Source organism: Phodopus roborovskii, unplaced genomic scaffold (assembly GCF_943737965.1).
Source record: "Phodopus roborovskii unplaced genomic scaffold, PHOROB, whole genome shotgun sequence".
NCBI lineage: Eukaryota > Metazoa > Chordata > Mammalia > Rodentia > Cricetidae > Phodopus > Phodopus roborovskii.
Window position 1 is genome coordinate 3,753,330 of NW_026125537.1, and position 17,206 is coordinate 3,770,535.

The window sequence follows — 17,206 nt, forward strand, 5'->3', positions numbered from 1 at the left end:
CAAATAGCATGCACTTTGAAGCCCACAAAATGAAAGTAGGCTTTGCAGTATTCTGGTCTTTTGTTTTTCCTTTGGAATCTCCTGTTCTTGCCTCTTTTGGTGGTAAGTACCCTCTGCTTACGCTTGTCTCTTAGTCCCACTTGGCACTTGTGAATGGAAGAATAGAGTCAAGCTGGCCACACACAGAATTCTAGTTCGAGAGAATGTTTAGAGCTTAGGAATGAGTGTATCCTGGCTCTGTCCCTTTGAAGGCAGCCTGGGTCACACCAAGCTCAGGCAACCAAAAAAGCCAAATAGGAGAGATTTGGGTATGCTACTCACGAGGGCTTATTCCTGTGTCTTACAAGAACTGGGATCCATTTGCTAGGATCCTCTCACAAGAGTACTACAGGCAGAGTCTCTGAAGATGACTGAACTGATTAAGCCTAACTTTTTGACCCAATTTTAAGATCCACAAGTAAGCTTCAGAGGGCCCTGAAATGACATGTTTCATGTTAACATCCTCTCAGCATGCTGTGTTACAGGGCCAGGTGTGGTAGAATGGCCCATGGCCACTTTCTCCTGAAGTTCAGCCTCAGAACCATTCCCAGCCAGCCAAGGAGCAGCTATTACTCAGCAGTAATGCCTTGGTTGTGAATAGGCTGGGCTGGGACAGGAAGATGGGAGGTCTGTACACAGGCTTAGGGTATTTGCACATAGGATTCCATCCCCTGTGATGAAAGCTTATGGTTTGCCCTCTATGGGTAACTTAATAGCTTCCTGTAAGTAGAAGGGTTGGGAAGTATGGCCCCACCCAAGTGGACTTCTCCAGGATTCACTAGGACAATTCCCTTCCCTCCATAGAACAGGGGGTTCTGTTTGCTGAATCAGCCCTCATCTCCAGTGTCATTGGGACCCCCCCCCACAAGACTCCCAAAGCATTATTTTAACCTGTGTGTTCTCCTGATTGGAGATGTTAGAAAATACATGCCAAACTCTGGATTGTTTAAACTAGTTCAGAAAAGAAAGGCTCACATCAGTTTTGACAACAAACAAAACTATTTTTTTTTTTTGTTCTATCAGTTATGTTTAAAAGATTCCGGTTTCAAACCGAACACAATGTGTGGTTATTCTGTCAGCAATGTATATAGCCAGAGGGGCGCCACAGTTACACACTGCATACATCATTGTATTTTTGAAACGTACTTAATGAACTTTTTTTTTCTTTTCTAGTAACTACTTCATTGCCTTAAATGAATGCATTCCAATAGAATTTGTAACAAATGACCACTCTGTGTTTGTGTTAATGCCAAACACGTTTAACAAATTTTTAACAAGGAACCCTGGCAAAATGCCAAACTCCTAGAGGGACACTGGAGGAATGCTATAAATTTGAACTAGATTTTACCTTTTCACTTAGCTCAGCAAGTGTCTTAGGTGCCACGCTCTCTCGGCACAACAGCCTGTCTATTTCATGTCAGATAGCTGTACATTTTCATTATGTTTAGTACTCAGCTTGTGCCTACTTCCAGGGACTTTTGAACCCAGGCAGCTGTATGTCACATGATATGCAGCAGTGGAGAAATAAATCTTTACTTCTGTGAAAATTTTTCATATCTCCTGTGGGTTGGTAAATGTAAGTTCGTATGCACATACATATCTATCAAAGTTATTTCCATGTTTAAAATCCACCCTCAGCCAGTATTGTACATAACAATTATTTAAGCCAAGGATTCTCACCTGGAGGTAGTGTGTCCCTTCTTAGATACTCAGTGATATCTGGGTTCCTTTAATTGTCATGTCCAGGAGTGGGAATGTACTATTGGCAGGTCAGGGAGACTGGAGGCCATCCTCTCTTGAGGTCAGTGCCAGATAGCAAAGACCTTTTCAGCCACAATTGTCCTTATTTTTGAGACTGAGGAGACCTGGATTAGAGACCGTTAAAAGAAAGCTAGTTAAAAACCTTTTTTTTTTTTTTTTTTTAAGAAAAAAAAATTATGACAGAACTCATTATTCCTCAACCAGTGTGTTGAAGATTAGATGGAGCTCCTCCAACCAGTTCTGAGTGGGGGACTTTGGTGTTTTCCTGCCCTTGACTTCTGCTTTGGGAATTCAGTTCAGGATACCTTGACCCCAAATGTAAACCAAGGTGGCATCAGGGCTTGCTGGTGGCCATTGAAGTGTGTGTGTGTGTACAGACAGGCACCTACCAGGTGCTGCCTCCTGAGAGAAAGCCATTGCTGGGTAGCAGGAGTGTAGCAGGAGTGTTCCAAGGCAAGGCTAATATGTGGTAGGGTGTTGTCCACCAGTTTTGGGGGTTGGAATCTCATGTTACAATGCCCAGGCAGTTATCAACTTGTATAGCAGACAAGAGCTGGTTCCATTAAAGTATTAACATAAAGCTTTGTGAAACAAGCTATATTGTTGTGTTGAGAGGTTGTTAACAAGAGAAAGAAATTCAGTGTTAGAGAGAGATTACACAAGTTGGAGAGATGAAAGATAAGAGACAATAACCAAGGTTTAAGAAATTCTGACCTAAGAAGTTAAAAAAAAAAAAAAAAAAAGTGGGAGGGGGGCGCTGAAGAGTCAAAAAGGTGTAGGCACAAAGGAGGGAATTTGACTCACACACTCAGTTACCCTGTGGGGAGGGGCTGCTACCCAAGCAAGTGGATATGTGGTACTCTCAGACTTGTTTGAGATAATTAATGCGGAGATGTTGGGACAGACAGCATGCTCCATACATGAGCCATTAATATTCCTGACCACAATAATAATTACAAAAATAAATCCTAAGGAGACATAGCACCACACGAGGCCATTTCCATGTATAGGTTGCATATCTGTCTGAATCCCTTCATTTAAAAGGCGGTGAGTCACGCCCAGCGGGAAGAGGGCAGAGATGAAATGTGGTCAGTCCACCTCTGCCTCCTGCAGCTCTCTCACCCTAACAGCTTCAGAGCAGGGCTGGAAGGCCAGCCCTCCCCCACCCCTACAGCTCTTCGGGCTCTGAAGTGTTACATTTTATTGCCCTGTGAGCTGTAGGAGGCCACTCTCAAGGTAAAATGTTGTTCTCCACTCATATTTTTGAATTATGGCTTCAAGGTGGTTGCTCCTATCAGGAAAATTAAATGATTTAATGTAATTTGTTGTCACTTTGATCACAACAATAATAAATAAATCTTCATGAAGAAAATGGGAAACCAATTCCATCCCATTTTAAAAGATGCTAAGTCATAACACAGATGTAGTTATATGTTTTTACTTTATTTTATTTTAGCAGAAACGACTGTGTTGGGCTTTCCTGTGCATAGTTTCTCAGAGGAGTTGGACTATCGGATGCCCGAGGCCCTGAAGGAAACCTCTCCTCTTCTGTGGTTAATTAGTCTATCAGGAGCTGGCCTTTTGTGTAGGCACCATGTGCCATACGTTAGGGGCATCTGTAGCTGTTGTGAATGGGTGTCTGTTTTTGTACCTGGGGCACACTGCACACATTTGGGACACACATGGAACAGAATGGACATTAACCCAGATGTCAAAAATAGCCTGCATTTTACTACTGTTATTAAACAGTTTCCCCTTTAACCCCTCTGTGTTTACCAAAGACCCCTTTCTCCCAGCCCGTTTCTGCAAATCACTACTGAAAGGGCAGGAGAAGAAAGCCATAACTAGGCAGGTGCCTTTATTCCAAAGAAAAACAGTCTGAAGGCACATTTATAGCTGACTGTCCTGGGGGTGCATGTCCTGGGCTAGAATCTCCGGGCTGGAGTGCACTGTCTGTCCTCTGTTCACTTTGCACCCTACCCAGAGTCAAGCCAAAGGCAGCAGTGCCATCCAGGAGGGGTTTTCTTCCCATAATGGAACTAGCTCTACATTCTAATATGACAGCAGCCCTACATTCGTTGGTTTAAAATGTCCAAACAGTGCAAAAATATTCTTAGAAAAGATTTAAACACCTCTTTGATAAAAATCAATATTCTGCTATACATACACTTGCAAATGTTTGTAATTACTTCTGCTTGGGTGTAAAACTGAGATCAAATTATGTAAATAGTCAATCTGCTTTTTTCCCTCCTCTAACAGAAACTTTTAGGCATCATTCCCCATCCAGAATCAGAGTTATCTGTTTCTTGGTTATTCATAATCAGTTGATAAAAATGGGTATTTCCCGATAGCAGGTGTTTGTTTCCTTCAGGGCGCAAAGATTTAAACCTCCTTCAGATGTCAGTTCCCCATGACAGTATAGACTCAGTGAGGACATGGGTGCTTCCCTGTCCTTCCCTGTCATCGTTGCCCACAGTAGGCACATTGCCAATGCACTGTGCTAATTTTCTCTTGCTCCAAAACAGATTACTTCAAACATAGCATCTTACAAGGAACACCCATGATTATTACCCCACTGATCCTCTCCATGATAGGTCCATATAGAAGCTGTGGACATGACTGCTCCAAGGTATGGTTGAGGGGAAGGGTTATATTGTAGATATGAGGGAGAGTATAGTCGAGGCGTCAGCGGGAGTTTGGAGCTGGGAGAGAAAGTAGTAGACTAAACATGGCCAGCAGAATGGACTGGGCCATGGTGGGGGTGAGGAGGAGAGGAAAGGAGGAGAGGGGGAAGATGAGAGGAGGGAGAGAGAGGAAATGGGAGAGGGGAAGAGCAAACACTGCGAATGGCCAAATGGCAAAGTTATATAGGGATAAGAAGCTGCTCCAGGGGGTGGCAGGGGGGTGGGGGGGGAAGAGAGGCACAAGCTGGAGAAGTTTAGACTAGGGGGCAAGAGCCAGGCTGTAGGCATGAAATCTTCTGTAACAGGTATTTGTGATGCTGAGAGAGCTGGGATGCCTGCATGCGCTTTGGTATGCTAATTGGCTCCTGCCAGAAGTTCGGGAGGTCTCTCCCAAGTTCCCTAGAGGATTGTGTACAGACAGACCTTAGAGGACTTGAATAGGAGGGCTTTGGGAGCAATGGGCTCCAAGCTCTGACATTCTTGCTGCTTTCTGGTGTCAGTTTTGCTGTGTCTCAACTCTTAGCGGGGTGGGGTGTGTGTGTGTGTGTGTGTGTGTGTGTGTGTGTGTGTGTAACAACCCTTTTACGGTATCAAATATCAGATATCCCATATCATATATTTACAACATGATTCATAACAGTACCAACATTAAGGTTATGAAATAGCTGTCACCACAACACAAGGACCTGTTTTGGAGGGTCACAGCATTAGGAAGGTTCCTCACCATTGTCCTAAAGGAAGTTGTCATTCCTCACCCTTGGGGCTCTCAGCACAGTGAGGCCCACAGCTTTCATACTTGACTTTCTCTTTTGTAATGATGACAGAAGAAAGAGATCTGCTAAGGAAGGGCCCCTGCCTGTCCTTCAGCTAAATCTGTTTGGGCAAACTTCCTTTTATAGTAATTTAAAACAAACTGGTTAAGAGCCCTAATTGAGTTAATTAATATAATTATGATCTGGTGTAGTTTACTCCAAAAGCCAGGGTTTGGGGTAGAAAGACTTGTTTTCAGGGAGTCTGGGTAGGGAGGAAATTTTAGGGTTCTATCTACTCTAAACATTCGTTAATATTTGTGGAATGAATGAGGAAATCACCCTGTCCCAGGCACAAAGCTCAGGGGTTGCTGAGAGAGCAAGAGCAGCTTGCCCTTGCCCTCACCAAACTGACACTCTAGATGCTCACTGGAAATGAAATGGCAAGTCATGTCTATAACATTGAGCTCCCTGGTAGCCATATTTTTAAAGTGATAAGAAATAGGTAGAATTTAGGGCAATATATTTTATTGTATTAAGCCCATCCAAAGTGTTCTGACATGAAGTCAGTATTAAAAATTGTTCCTGAGGTAGTGTACATTCTTTTTTACATATTAATCTTCAAAATCTGCTATGCATTTTAAACTTCAAGTGTATTTCAATTTGGATTAGACATGCTTTGAGTGTTCAGTGGCCACATGTGGCCAGCAGCTACCATATTGGGTAGGGCAAGTCTAGACAATTCACAAGAAGAGGACCATACAGGAGACTTCTTGGACGGCACACTTTCTATACTGAGAATGAGGAGTAAAGAGATGTCCATCCCCTGGAGAAATAACTGGAGTGTATGTGGACAAATGACACAGTTAGAAGAAGGACAATGTTGTGATGCCAGAAAGTGCAATGTGGGAAGAAGAAAAACAGCATGCAGAGGCCTGGCCAGCCTGGCCAGGAGTCCACAGGCCCTCCATCCCAAATACTAAAGGGTTACAAGGAACTACGAACAAGGGTGACACACTCTGAACAGCTGTGCATTGGAGTGAGCATCACTAGCACAGTAGAGCTGTCAGCTGCCCCAAAAGACAGCTGGGTCTGTCTTCCTTGCAAGAGGATACTGGAGAAATACTGCTTCAAGCATCCTTGTGAAGGAGAGCCAGCCAAGCTGGGAATCATCTTGACAGTGGGTAGCAGCCTGGTTGCCATTGCTGGAAGGCTAGGTTCCACTTTTAAATGTTTTAAAAGTACCTTTTCCCTTGCCCCTCAAGGAGTGATAATCCCTACTTGTAACTGCTGGCAATTCCTTGTCAGGTTTGCTTTGCTTTTTCAACTTCAGACTTGTCTGAGCCTCTTGGTGAATGAACTACTTCATCATTTAAATAAGTCATTTTCTGTGTATGGTAGACTGTTAAAGATAGTCTCTGAGTATATCCATGGTAGTGGTTATGTCTGTTGTCTTTCCAATGAAAAAAATTAAGAAGTATCACAGGACCTAAAAGATGTAGCTGAAGATGTAGCTGGCGTAAGGGTCCTGAGATCTTCCCTAAGCGTCTAACAGGTATGCCACTTGTTTGTTCTGTTTGCATCTTTTATTTTTTTAATGCCATTTAAAATCAATATTTAAACCATCAGGGACTTTTGAGAGTTCTCTTACCTAAAGGTAATTATTGCATTTCCTACAAGCAGTACACTGTGACTGTGAGACCCGTGTTCTGCTCTGTGACCTGGTGCCCAGCTGGAAACCTGTCTCAGAACTGAATAAACAATTGTTCTCTGCTGCTTTATCTTGGAAGAATATCAAGGACATTGACCATAATTATTTTCCACTTAGTTCCCCATCTGTAAAGGAAACAACCTGTGCATTTTAATACTCCCTTTCGCTTCCCTTTCCCTTTTCATCATATGGCCTTTTAATATATTGGGGAGCCCTTTAAAGGGATGATTAAGGAATGCTTAGCACACAGAAGAATGAGAGCTATGCAGAGCTCATGAAACAGAAAGCGTGCTCAGACTCACAATTTTCATACAAAGTTTGCAGAGATTTTATGTGCCAGAGTGAGTAATATGATCTGCACCAGAAACTCCCTAAATTTCTGGCTCTGCAGAAGTCATTTTTTGCCCTGATTCAAGCTTCTTAACCAGAAGAATTACACCAAACTCCTCAAAGTATGAATTAGCCAAGTTCATGCAAGCCTTAAGTTCTACTGATACTGCTGAAGGGTGCCCTGAAATAGGTGCTTGCCTGGGCAGACACAGAAATCTTTGCCTTTCTCATCAGCTACTGGGGCTTGAGTAGAGCTGTGGATCTACTGCTGAGCCAGACATGCAAGGGTAGATATAAAAAGTGATGGAGAAGGCAAGGCATGGTGGGGTACGCTTGCATCCCCAACACTTGGGAGGCTGAGGCAAGAAGATCATGAATTCAAGGTCATTCAAAATACATAGCAAGACCCTGTCTCAAAAGTAAAATGAACCCAAAAAGTGTGTGTGTGTATGTGTGCGCACACACATGTGTAGATACTCTCCCTTCCCTGACACATCTCTAGACATAGCCACACTATGTCTATATGTTGGAAACACTCAGCATTCCAAGGGCCTCTGAATAGCAAGGGCACAAGCACACAGCTGAGCATGAGCAGAGACCCCGGTCACAGCTATGGCTTCGGTGTTGCACGATAACCACCACATGTTGCTTATCCACTCATTTGTTGACAGACACTTTGGGCTGTTGTGAATAATGACATTTTGAGTGCTTGTGTTCAAGAATCTGTTAGAGCCCAGGTTTTCAGTTCCTTTGCATGTATACATATGAATGGAATTGCCAGCTCCAAAGGTCACTTAAGCCATTGCTTATAGGCCTTTGAAATTGTTGCTGTCACATGGCTTATAAGTGGGTGTTAAAGCATTTGACATATTGACTGCCTTTAATGTTTTAATCTCTAAAAATTGAGTCTAAAAAAGAGCAAAACCATATTCATAGAAAAAGGGGGAGAGAAAAAAATGACATATAATTTGATCAGGTCAAAAAGAGACCCATAGGAGAATCTGGCATATTCCCTTTGCTTTTTTATTTATTTATTTATTTATTTATTTCTGGAGAAATGGCTTCTCTGTAGCTTTGGAGGCTGTTCTGGAACTCGCTCTGTAGACCAGGTTGGCTTTGAACTCACAGAGATCCTCCTGCCTCTGCCTCCTGAATGCTGGGATTAAGGGTGTGCGCCACCACCACCCCGCTTGGCCTTCCTTTTCATTGTGGTTATCAGGATTGTGTGCACAGTGGGGGGCATGGTTTGAAAGGGCTTCTTCTCAAGATGCTTGTGTAGGACATAATATAACTTTCTGTTTAATTTGTCTCTTCTCTCTGCTCCCTTCTCTTTGCTGCCTTTCTTCTCACCTGACCCCACCAAAGAGAATGGCCATGGTTGGGTTAGAGAGAGGGAGGGGTCCCTGCCACATTATGGAAGACATCACCACTACTGACCTCCCTGTTAAACCATGTATTTTCTCTTTGCAGCTGTCAGAAGGGTTGGCTAAACAGAAAGCTCTGCTCTGCAACCATAGTCTGGTAATCTACTGCAGCATGGCCCTCTTCACTGTCCACCACCAGCCGCAGTGGCGAGTCCCAACAGAAGGGGAATTCTCACTTCTGCTTTCCTGCCTGATTCTGGTCACCTCATTCCTCCTGCATTTGGGTGTATGGGAAAGAAAGGGTACGAAGGAGGAGACACATGATGGCGCTGTCATTTCTTGTCAGGATTTGGGCCTTTACAAAGTGATGGTCCTTACAGAGAGCTACTTCGTGATGAAGGCTTTATTTCTGTTGCTTTGCCTCACAAATACATTGGCACTGCACGGGATTCAAACTGTGGATTCAGCTCCTCTTGGGCAGCTGGCTCCATCGCCCATCATCCTGCTGGTCAGTCTAAGTGGTCCTAACACGTTAGATTCCTGGACAAGCTAAACTTGCTGTGAACGAGTGCTGCTGCTGGTATTTGTATACCACAGTGCATGGAATGTTTGACAAAGAAACCAAAAGACCAAACATTGAGAGCCTTTGCCCTCCTCTGTTTCTTTAATCTGTCGGTCAAGGAACCATGCTTTGATGGGTGTTATCAGTTGTTACCCCTGGGCCAGGTTGGAAATGAAATCAATTTTTTAAACCACTAATAACTTGCCAAGAAATCGCCTTATGAGAACATGGTGTGTGTCTCTGACAGTGCATGGCACATCTAAATTGGTCATTCATAATTTTATTGTCCTGCTCATGTATGAGAGTGACAACAGCCTGAGGCATGTGTATATCTACTCCACATGCTCCTTGAACCCCATGGCTGGGACATGACCTGGCCTCAGGCTTTTCTCCTTCTCACACATGCAGTTCTCCATGAAGAAGCTGAGGTTCATTCATGTTTCAGGACCCAAATAGTGTGCAAACTTGGGTCTTCTGTAAATGAAGGGTCAACTCTCATTGTCTTCTTCTCCTCCTCCTCTTCCTCCTTCTTCTTAAGAAAATGTCTTTAACATGGATTCCAAACCATTTTCAGCATCAAACATGAAAGCATTGATGAATGAAGAACAATCACAAAAGTTGTGTGTCTGTAAATAGAATTATATATCCTGTCTGTGAATACAGAGTCGTTATCTAAAGCACATGCCAGGGAAAGAGACCACATTCCAAGGTCTTTTACATAACATGACAAGGTACTAAGGAGAATTCAACTCCTGCTGCTTCCTCTGAAGTTTAAAAATTATTAGTCATTACAACTTCGTAAAACACACAACTGAGCCTGGCAAATGTGCAGCTCTTGTACTGACCCATTTTCTTGTTAATGGGAGAAACCCTCCCACCTGCATTCCTAAAGGACAAACAGTGAATTTAAGCATGAGTGGCCTTAATAAATACAATTGTCTTTCTTTGCTGCTGTGGAGAGGGTTCTAAGCAGAAGTTGCTGGAATCTTGCATTGAATCAAATCATTTTGCAAAATGTTGGTGCAATTAACTCTGGACCTCTCTCATGAGCCATAGAGATATTTAAAAGGCAAACCCCTTGTTTTCTGGGGGAAGGAAACTGTCCCCTAAATTGCACTCTTTATCCCGGGTGCATCAGGAGTAATATATTCAAGCAGGGTTCTTGCCTCGGCTTCATTCCTGTCAGTAAATAGTGAACTATGTAAAGCTTGTATGTTAACATAAATGATACAAAACACATTCATGTTTAAAAAGTTTGTCCTATACCTATCAAAAGGATCTAGGTCGTTGTTAGAGAAGGGAGCAGAGTTCTTTGCAAGTTTATGTAGTACATTTTGGTGGAGTGTTGCAATGAAAACCCGAGCCACAGACTGGTCCCCAGCTATGGTTTGGTTGTCCTTAGAGAAGTCCTCACAGCCTACCACCAGGTCCTGGCCTGAACTCTGCAACTAAATACTTGAAATAGGAGGTCAGAGAACCAGGATGGCAAATGGGGTCCTTGAAGTAGCAATCAAAGAGATCAACCATGTGTAGTTAGCTGTTTCTACATATGTGCCAATTTTGTTACAGCTATTGTTTGGAAATCATATTTTTTGACCCACTCTTGTTGGTTGAAAGTATTATTGATCTTACTTTCATGCAAGCATATCATTCGATCATTCGGTCCCTGAAAAATCAAATTCTAACACAGTATCTTTTTTTGTGTGTGTAATATAATCTGATGTTTGGGGGTTAAAAAAAATCCTTTTTTTTTTTTTTCACATTGAAAATAGTGTCTGGGTTTACAACAAACACTGTGATGTTCAGGAGATTTTTCCTTTGTGCGACCTTTAGCAGGTTCCCTTCTATTCATAGTATATATGAAACTAAACAACAACAATAAAAAAAAGTTTGGGCTAACATTTAGGAGAAAGTTGGTCTAGTCTTACTTTGTGCAAGAGCAGGCTTGTATTTATACCCTAATTGATTTCTATATACAGTCTCAATTTTGTATTTAATGATTTTGTGTATTCAGTATGCACCTTAATAGTGTTTCAACTTTCATTTGAAAGTGGGTTTTACTTTTTAAACAGTGCTTATGATGAGACCTCAAGCATATTGACATAAGCTCTATCTGCAGTGTTTTTGTGTAGAGTGCATTTGAATGCTGCCAGGGGTCTATGTATCTAATTCCCTGAGACCCTTGTTTGATAGTGCTTTCTTGTAATATTTCTTCAAGTGAGTGGCATGTGGGTTGTGATACTGACCATGTGATTATGGACATCGATATGAAAAATAAATAAATTAAATTAAGGAACCCTTGAAACTACTAATGGGCATGTATCAGACAGTCATTGTAACCTCGTGTCTAGTAGAAATACCATGTGCAAGGTCTGTACAGCTCATAACTTTGTTATCATGTGTATGAGGAGTACTTTGTGCTAATTGTCTTATTTATATTCATCAAATAAACCTTGTTTCTTTCTGAAGTGACTACATTCCATCTTTCACAAATACACCATGTGACCCTCTCTAACACTTTGGGGCCATTGGTTACCATTTGAAGAAACATGCAGGGCTAAAGGAGAAAAAGAGAGGGGAGAGGGAGGAAAGGAAGAAGAGAAGTTATGGTTTTCATTAATTGGAGAGGACAAGACAATAATCTTCCTTGATGGACAGCTGGCCTTGCAGGCTCAGATCAGGAAGTTAGATCATGGGCTATGTCTCCACCCCTTTCCCTTATTTTCACCCACACCCTCCATTTTCCCTTTCTTCCCTCTCCCTCCACCCTCCCATCCCCTTCTAGCTTTGCGTTCTTCATTATGCTGGTAGCTTTACTCTCTAGCAGATTCACCCCTTGATAGCAAATATGTTTCTGGGCATTTGGAACTTTTAAATATCCACAAAAGTCCCCAAGAGGGACTTTAGCTATGTTTGAATCTTGAATCCTTTCTTTTTGCGGGAGCTGAGAGGGTGAGGCTGTGTGGTCGATAGTCTCATTTTCTAGTGTGAAAACATGGATTCCATTCAAGAAAAGAGAGATAGAAAAATTAGGCAGGAGAAATGATCATCAGCACTGACACCACTTGGATATACATGATCACGTAGGCATGGACTCATCAGCCCTTGCAGCCTGAGTTAGACCATAGACAAGACCATAGACAATGCCCCCTCACAGTGATGGCATCTTGCTAGATGTCCATTGAAAGGAACCAGGCCCTGCTTCCTTTAAAGCTTTTCATTTATGTTAGCACCTCGTAATTTCTAGTTCTTACCAAGAATGAAATCATTGAGTGGTTGTAGAAACTGTGTTTTATTTGATGGGGAAACTGAGGTTCATTCATAAACGACTGATCTAGGCAGATGTGGTAAACTCATGACCATCTAAGACAGGAATGTGTGTCCCTAAGAGGCCCTCTAGGAAAGAGAAGAGACAACCAAGGTCTTCCTCCAGTTGACCCTTGACAACACGGAAAGTATCTTTGGGCTTATAGGGATGACTTCCCCTATAATCAGGTACACTGGGGGCCCTGTTTGTCCTTTGCATTTTATTGTCTTTCTGTAGAAAGAGGAAAAATTTCTTACGTCGTAGACATGCTGAAGTAGCCAGCACTTATCCAGGACTGTTTATGTCAACCCATCTGGCCATGAAATCCCTACTTCATAACCAGCAAACCCAGCTCCTGGGTGTGAAAGACAGCAGCCCTCATTGCTGGACTGCTTGCCCATTTCAGAGGTCCCTGGGGCTTCATAGACACACTTGTGGTTTGGGCCTCCAAGTCTCCCATGACCTGACCCTACTGTCTGTGAACTGCTCTTACAGAAGACCAGAGAAGACAGCCTAATCCTGGATCCAGAACTGCATCCTACTGATGATAAGTAAACCTAGGCAGTAAATCAACGACCTGACCTGAGGATTTGTTAGGAGCAGGGCTGTGAAACTGGCAATGTCACAGCATCTATTTTCACTCACCCTGACAAGAGCTCTGTGAGGTTAGTACAATCCACATTTCACAGAACTGACGGAAGTGAAGTCATGGGGATGACCAGATGCAGAACCTACGGAGTACTCCACAGCACAGCAGTACTGGCAAAGTGATTATTTAGTGTCGTATTGTACTAAATGTTATACATATGTGAACTTACTTATCCTCAACACAATCCCATAAAGCAGGTGCTTTTATGATCCCATTTTATAGACTAGTGAAAAAAAAAAAAAAAAAAGCCCAAGGACCCAACATGCATTGCTCAGTTCCTCCCCCATGTTGGACCCAGTGTTAGCACGAACCCTTGCTTAGGAGAGGGTCCATTGAGCCCCAGGTCAAGTCTGTCTGTCAGAAAGGGCAACAGACAATGTTCAACAAGAGTTCCTAAATCTAACTCCAGGGTCCTCTTGTTCCTAAATTTGAAGGCTTCAAAATTATCCCCAAGGTAATATTTTACAAGTCCTATCCACAAATCATTTCTAGAACCCACTTTGGTCTCTGACTTTTAGGAAGCCCTCACAGCAGTTCAGTGGTAGAATGTAGCATAAACTGTGTTTGTAAGAGACCAATGTAAGCCCATTCCACACAGCATACACGTGACCCCATGCCCATAGATTTGGGGTTTTCTTGATTGTTAAAATGATAAATTAAGATGGGCAGTGGTGGCACACACCTTTAATTCCAGTATTCAGGAGGTGGAGGCAAGTGAATCTCTGTGAGTTCAAGACCAGAGCAAGTTCCAGGACAGCGCCACAGAGAAATCCTGTCTTGAAAAGAACAAGATAAATTAGTGATGTCTATGCCACTCCTTGCAATACTATCACACCTGAGAGATGGAATGCATGCTAGATTCAAATTTCCTTGGTGTTAACCCCCTGTCTCTTTTCTGTCTTCATCTATGACATCACATTGCGTTTAACTGTTATGCTGCCATAAGTTCCTATTACTGAGAGTCACTCAGACTGGCCTTGTTTTTATGTCCTTGGCTGCTTTGGAGGTCACTAAACAAGTCTACTATAGGGCACTTCTACTGAGATTTGACAGCTCTCTATTTTTCAGACTTAGTCTGGGGAACTTAAGGGCTATTGGGAGGAAGGCCATGGAGCTGATAAATGGCCATCACTGGGGCAGCTTATAAAGGAGGGCCCATACTTTGCAACATGACTTAACAGTGTTGATAATGGCCTTACCCTTTTGGATGGGCCAGTGTTTGTCAGTTTTTGTCACCAAGGTCACTCTTGTCCTCCCACTGTGTTGAACATTTAAAGTATTAAAGTAGGAGGCTGGGAAATGGCTATGTAGGCATGGGGACCCAAGTTCAGTTCCCCAGCAACCATGAAGAGAAACTGGGTGTTATGGCACTCACCTCAACTCCAACCCTGGGAGGCAGAAACAAAAGGACCTCAGGACTTGCTGCCTAGCAGCTCTAGCCCTCTGTGAGCTCAGCATTCAGAGAGAGACCCTGCCTTAAAAACTGGAGTGATGGAGAGGAAGATGTCAGAGGACTCCCTGTGACCTACACACAGGTTCACACTCACCCACATGAACTCACACATGTGTCACATGTTCTGGGTACAGAGATAAATGATTGGGTGTCTATCTTAGAATGTTCTGGTAACAGGAGCTATAGGATTTAAAACAAAACAAAACAAAAACAAAAACCACACAGTCTTCAGGAGCAAAATCATTTGCTCAACAGTCTGTTACTTGCGTGGAAGCATACCTGTTATCTCCAGTCCCATCTTCCCAGTAAGATTATAGGAGCATCTGTGACAGAAACAGCTGGTGTGAGAGGACCAGACCCCTTTCCGACCGCAGGCTAAAGCCAGAATTTCTAGTTAAAAAATAAGTGGTGCCTGTCAGCACTGTAACTTCCTGTAGGGAAGACTCGGGGGACACCGACCGTGGTGAGTCCTGCCCCTCACCCATGAGGGTGCTGTGGCTCTGCAGTTGAAAGAGGAAAGATGGGCATTTATTTGGGTCACAATATCTGTTAGGGCTTTTTTGTTTGTTTCCTTTTGCAAGGATGGACTCTTCACAAGCAGAAGGAAAGAACAGAAGTTTCATAAATAAAAATAAATGCACAGGTGAGAATGATAGTACACTCCTGTAACCACAGTGCCTGAAATGCGGAGGCTGGGAGTTGATAAATTCAAGGCCAGCATGGGCTACATAATCTCAGCAAAAAGCATATACATACATATATTCCTGGGCACTCCCAGCCCTGCAGGTAAGAATTCAGACTTTACAATGCCTTTGTGGAAGTGAAAGGCTCATTCTCTTCCTTGCTAGGGATAGAGTCCCCTGCTCAAGGTCTAGACCTATTGAAAAGGCGTAAAATACACAGCCCCAGATATCAACAGGAAACAAGTGCTGGGGTACAAGCATCAAGTTTATGCAGTGAAAAGAACAGCTCACAGCAAATCTACATTCCATTCCGCCATGGCTCCCAAAGAAGACCACAGCTCAGTGAAACCACATGAGTGGCAAAACCAGACAGCTGCATCCTAGTCTCTACTGTGTAGCTATTTTTTTATTTTTATATTTACTTATTGATTTTGGTTCTTACTTTGGGAGAGGTATGTCACATTATCACTGAAGAGAGCCTCTGTCTCACCAGAGCCAAGAGGAACAATGTAACTCCTAGCCACCAGCCCTGGAGCCTGAAGGGATGGCCCTAAGCAGTGGTAGGCTGAGAAATATTAATGACACTATGCACCAATTTTTTACATCACAGAAATTGGAAAACAAGGGGGTAACCATAAGCTATAAGTATTTCTTGTTTGGCCAGCACAGTGTCTTAAAATTCGAGGAATTAGGAATTAATTAAGGTTGGGGCTGTATCTTCCTGTAGAGTGATGGACTGGTAAGCATAGAACCTTAAATTCAATCCCCAGTACCTGAAACATCTGAGGAATTACCCAGATTAATCAGAACTGAAGACACATGACCACAGTGTCATGTATGATTGTAAATGGGACTGTGAACCACATGTTGAGACAGGCATTGAAATTTGAAGAGGACCTGAGATTGGATGGCAGTGCTAGATGATTCAAGATGGCTTCCTTATTGGAAAGTTACTATGATACAGAGATGGTCTTGTTTGGGAGAAATGTGTGCTGGAGAATTAAGAGGACTTTGTAGCTTGTGGTTACATGGCTCAGAGGAACTGGTAAGAATAGATATGTACACAGACATAAAAGAAAGAGAGCCAGAGGAGCTAATGTAGTGATGTGTTAAAAGGTGGAGATATAGATGCTGTTTTTATACTCTCCCAGCTTCTTAGTAAATTTGAAATTGTTTCAAAAATAAATTATTTTAAAAGTGCCTTTGGAAAGAGTAGTCATGGAGGGCTCAGAGTCTAGGGGGGTGGGGGTGGGGACATGTTAGAGGCAATGACTACCCCTTCATTGTCCTCACTGTCCTCTAGAATTTGACACCTGGCCAAGCCCACCCATTGTGTTGCCTGCCAGCATCTGAGTGGGCCTGAGTTTACAACCATCTTTAGGATTCCAATTCTACTGCATGCCAAACAAGTCAGCATCCCTGGCCGCCACAGAGTAGCTGCTGTTTGTTTTCTCATCCCAAAATTATCATTCAGACCTAGAAGTTTGTTTTATTACAAAAAAAAATAATAAAAGGACCAAAGGAACACTTAACACAATGCCAGCTACAATGCTAGGTCATGAACAAAATGGAGATAATAGCTATTATTAGCAGCAATATATCATAAATAATAAGCATGTAATGAAATCACTTTGCTGGTCACTGGCTCACTCCCAGCCATTCTCTCCCAAGAGCTGCTGGAGCTGGTCCTTGTTCGCATGCCATTTGCCACGTCAGGGTTTTCCTCAACCATGCTTAATAACCAGTTTCCAGATCTGGATATTGGGGGCTGTAAATTTCCCTGGTGACTGTTGCCAATGACAGGGAAGGAAAGACTTGGGTAATTACCACTTGTACTTCCATGAACACATGAACTCAAGTCAAGAGCAAGGATTTGGGACAATAAAACACTGGGGTTGAAACAAGCAAGGGATG

General features: G+C 42.9%; 1 protein-coding gene across 1 annotated transcript in view; it reads left to right on the top strand.

Moving 5' to 3' along the window:
* Positions 1-9,191, top strand: part of Erc2 (ELKS/RAB6-interacting/CAST family member 2) — an 877,816-nt gene extending 868,625 nt beyond the window's left edge. Inside the window, exon 19 of the mRNA XM_051176767.1 lies at positions 8,745-9,191. Within this exon, the coding sequence (XP_051032724.1) occupies positions 8,745-9,191 (447 nt within the window). The remainder of the gene's footprint in view (positions 1-8,744) is intronic.
* Positions 9,192-17,206: the final 8,015 nt, after the last annotated feature.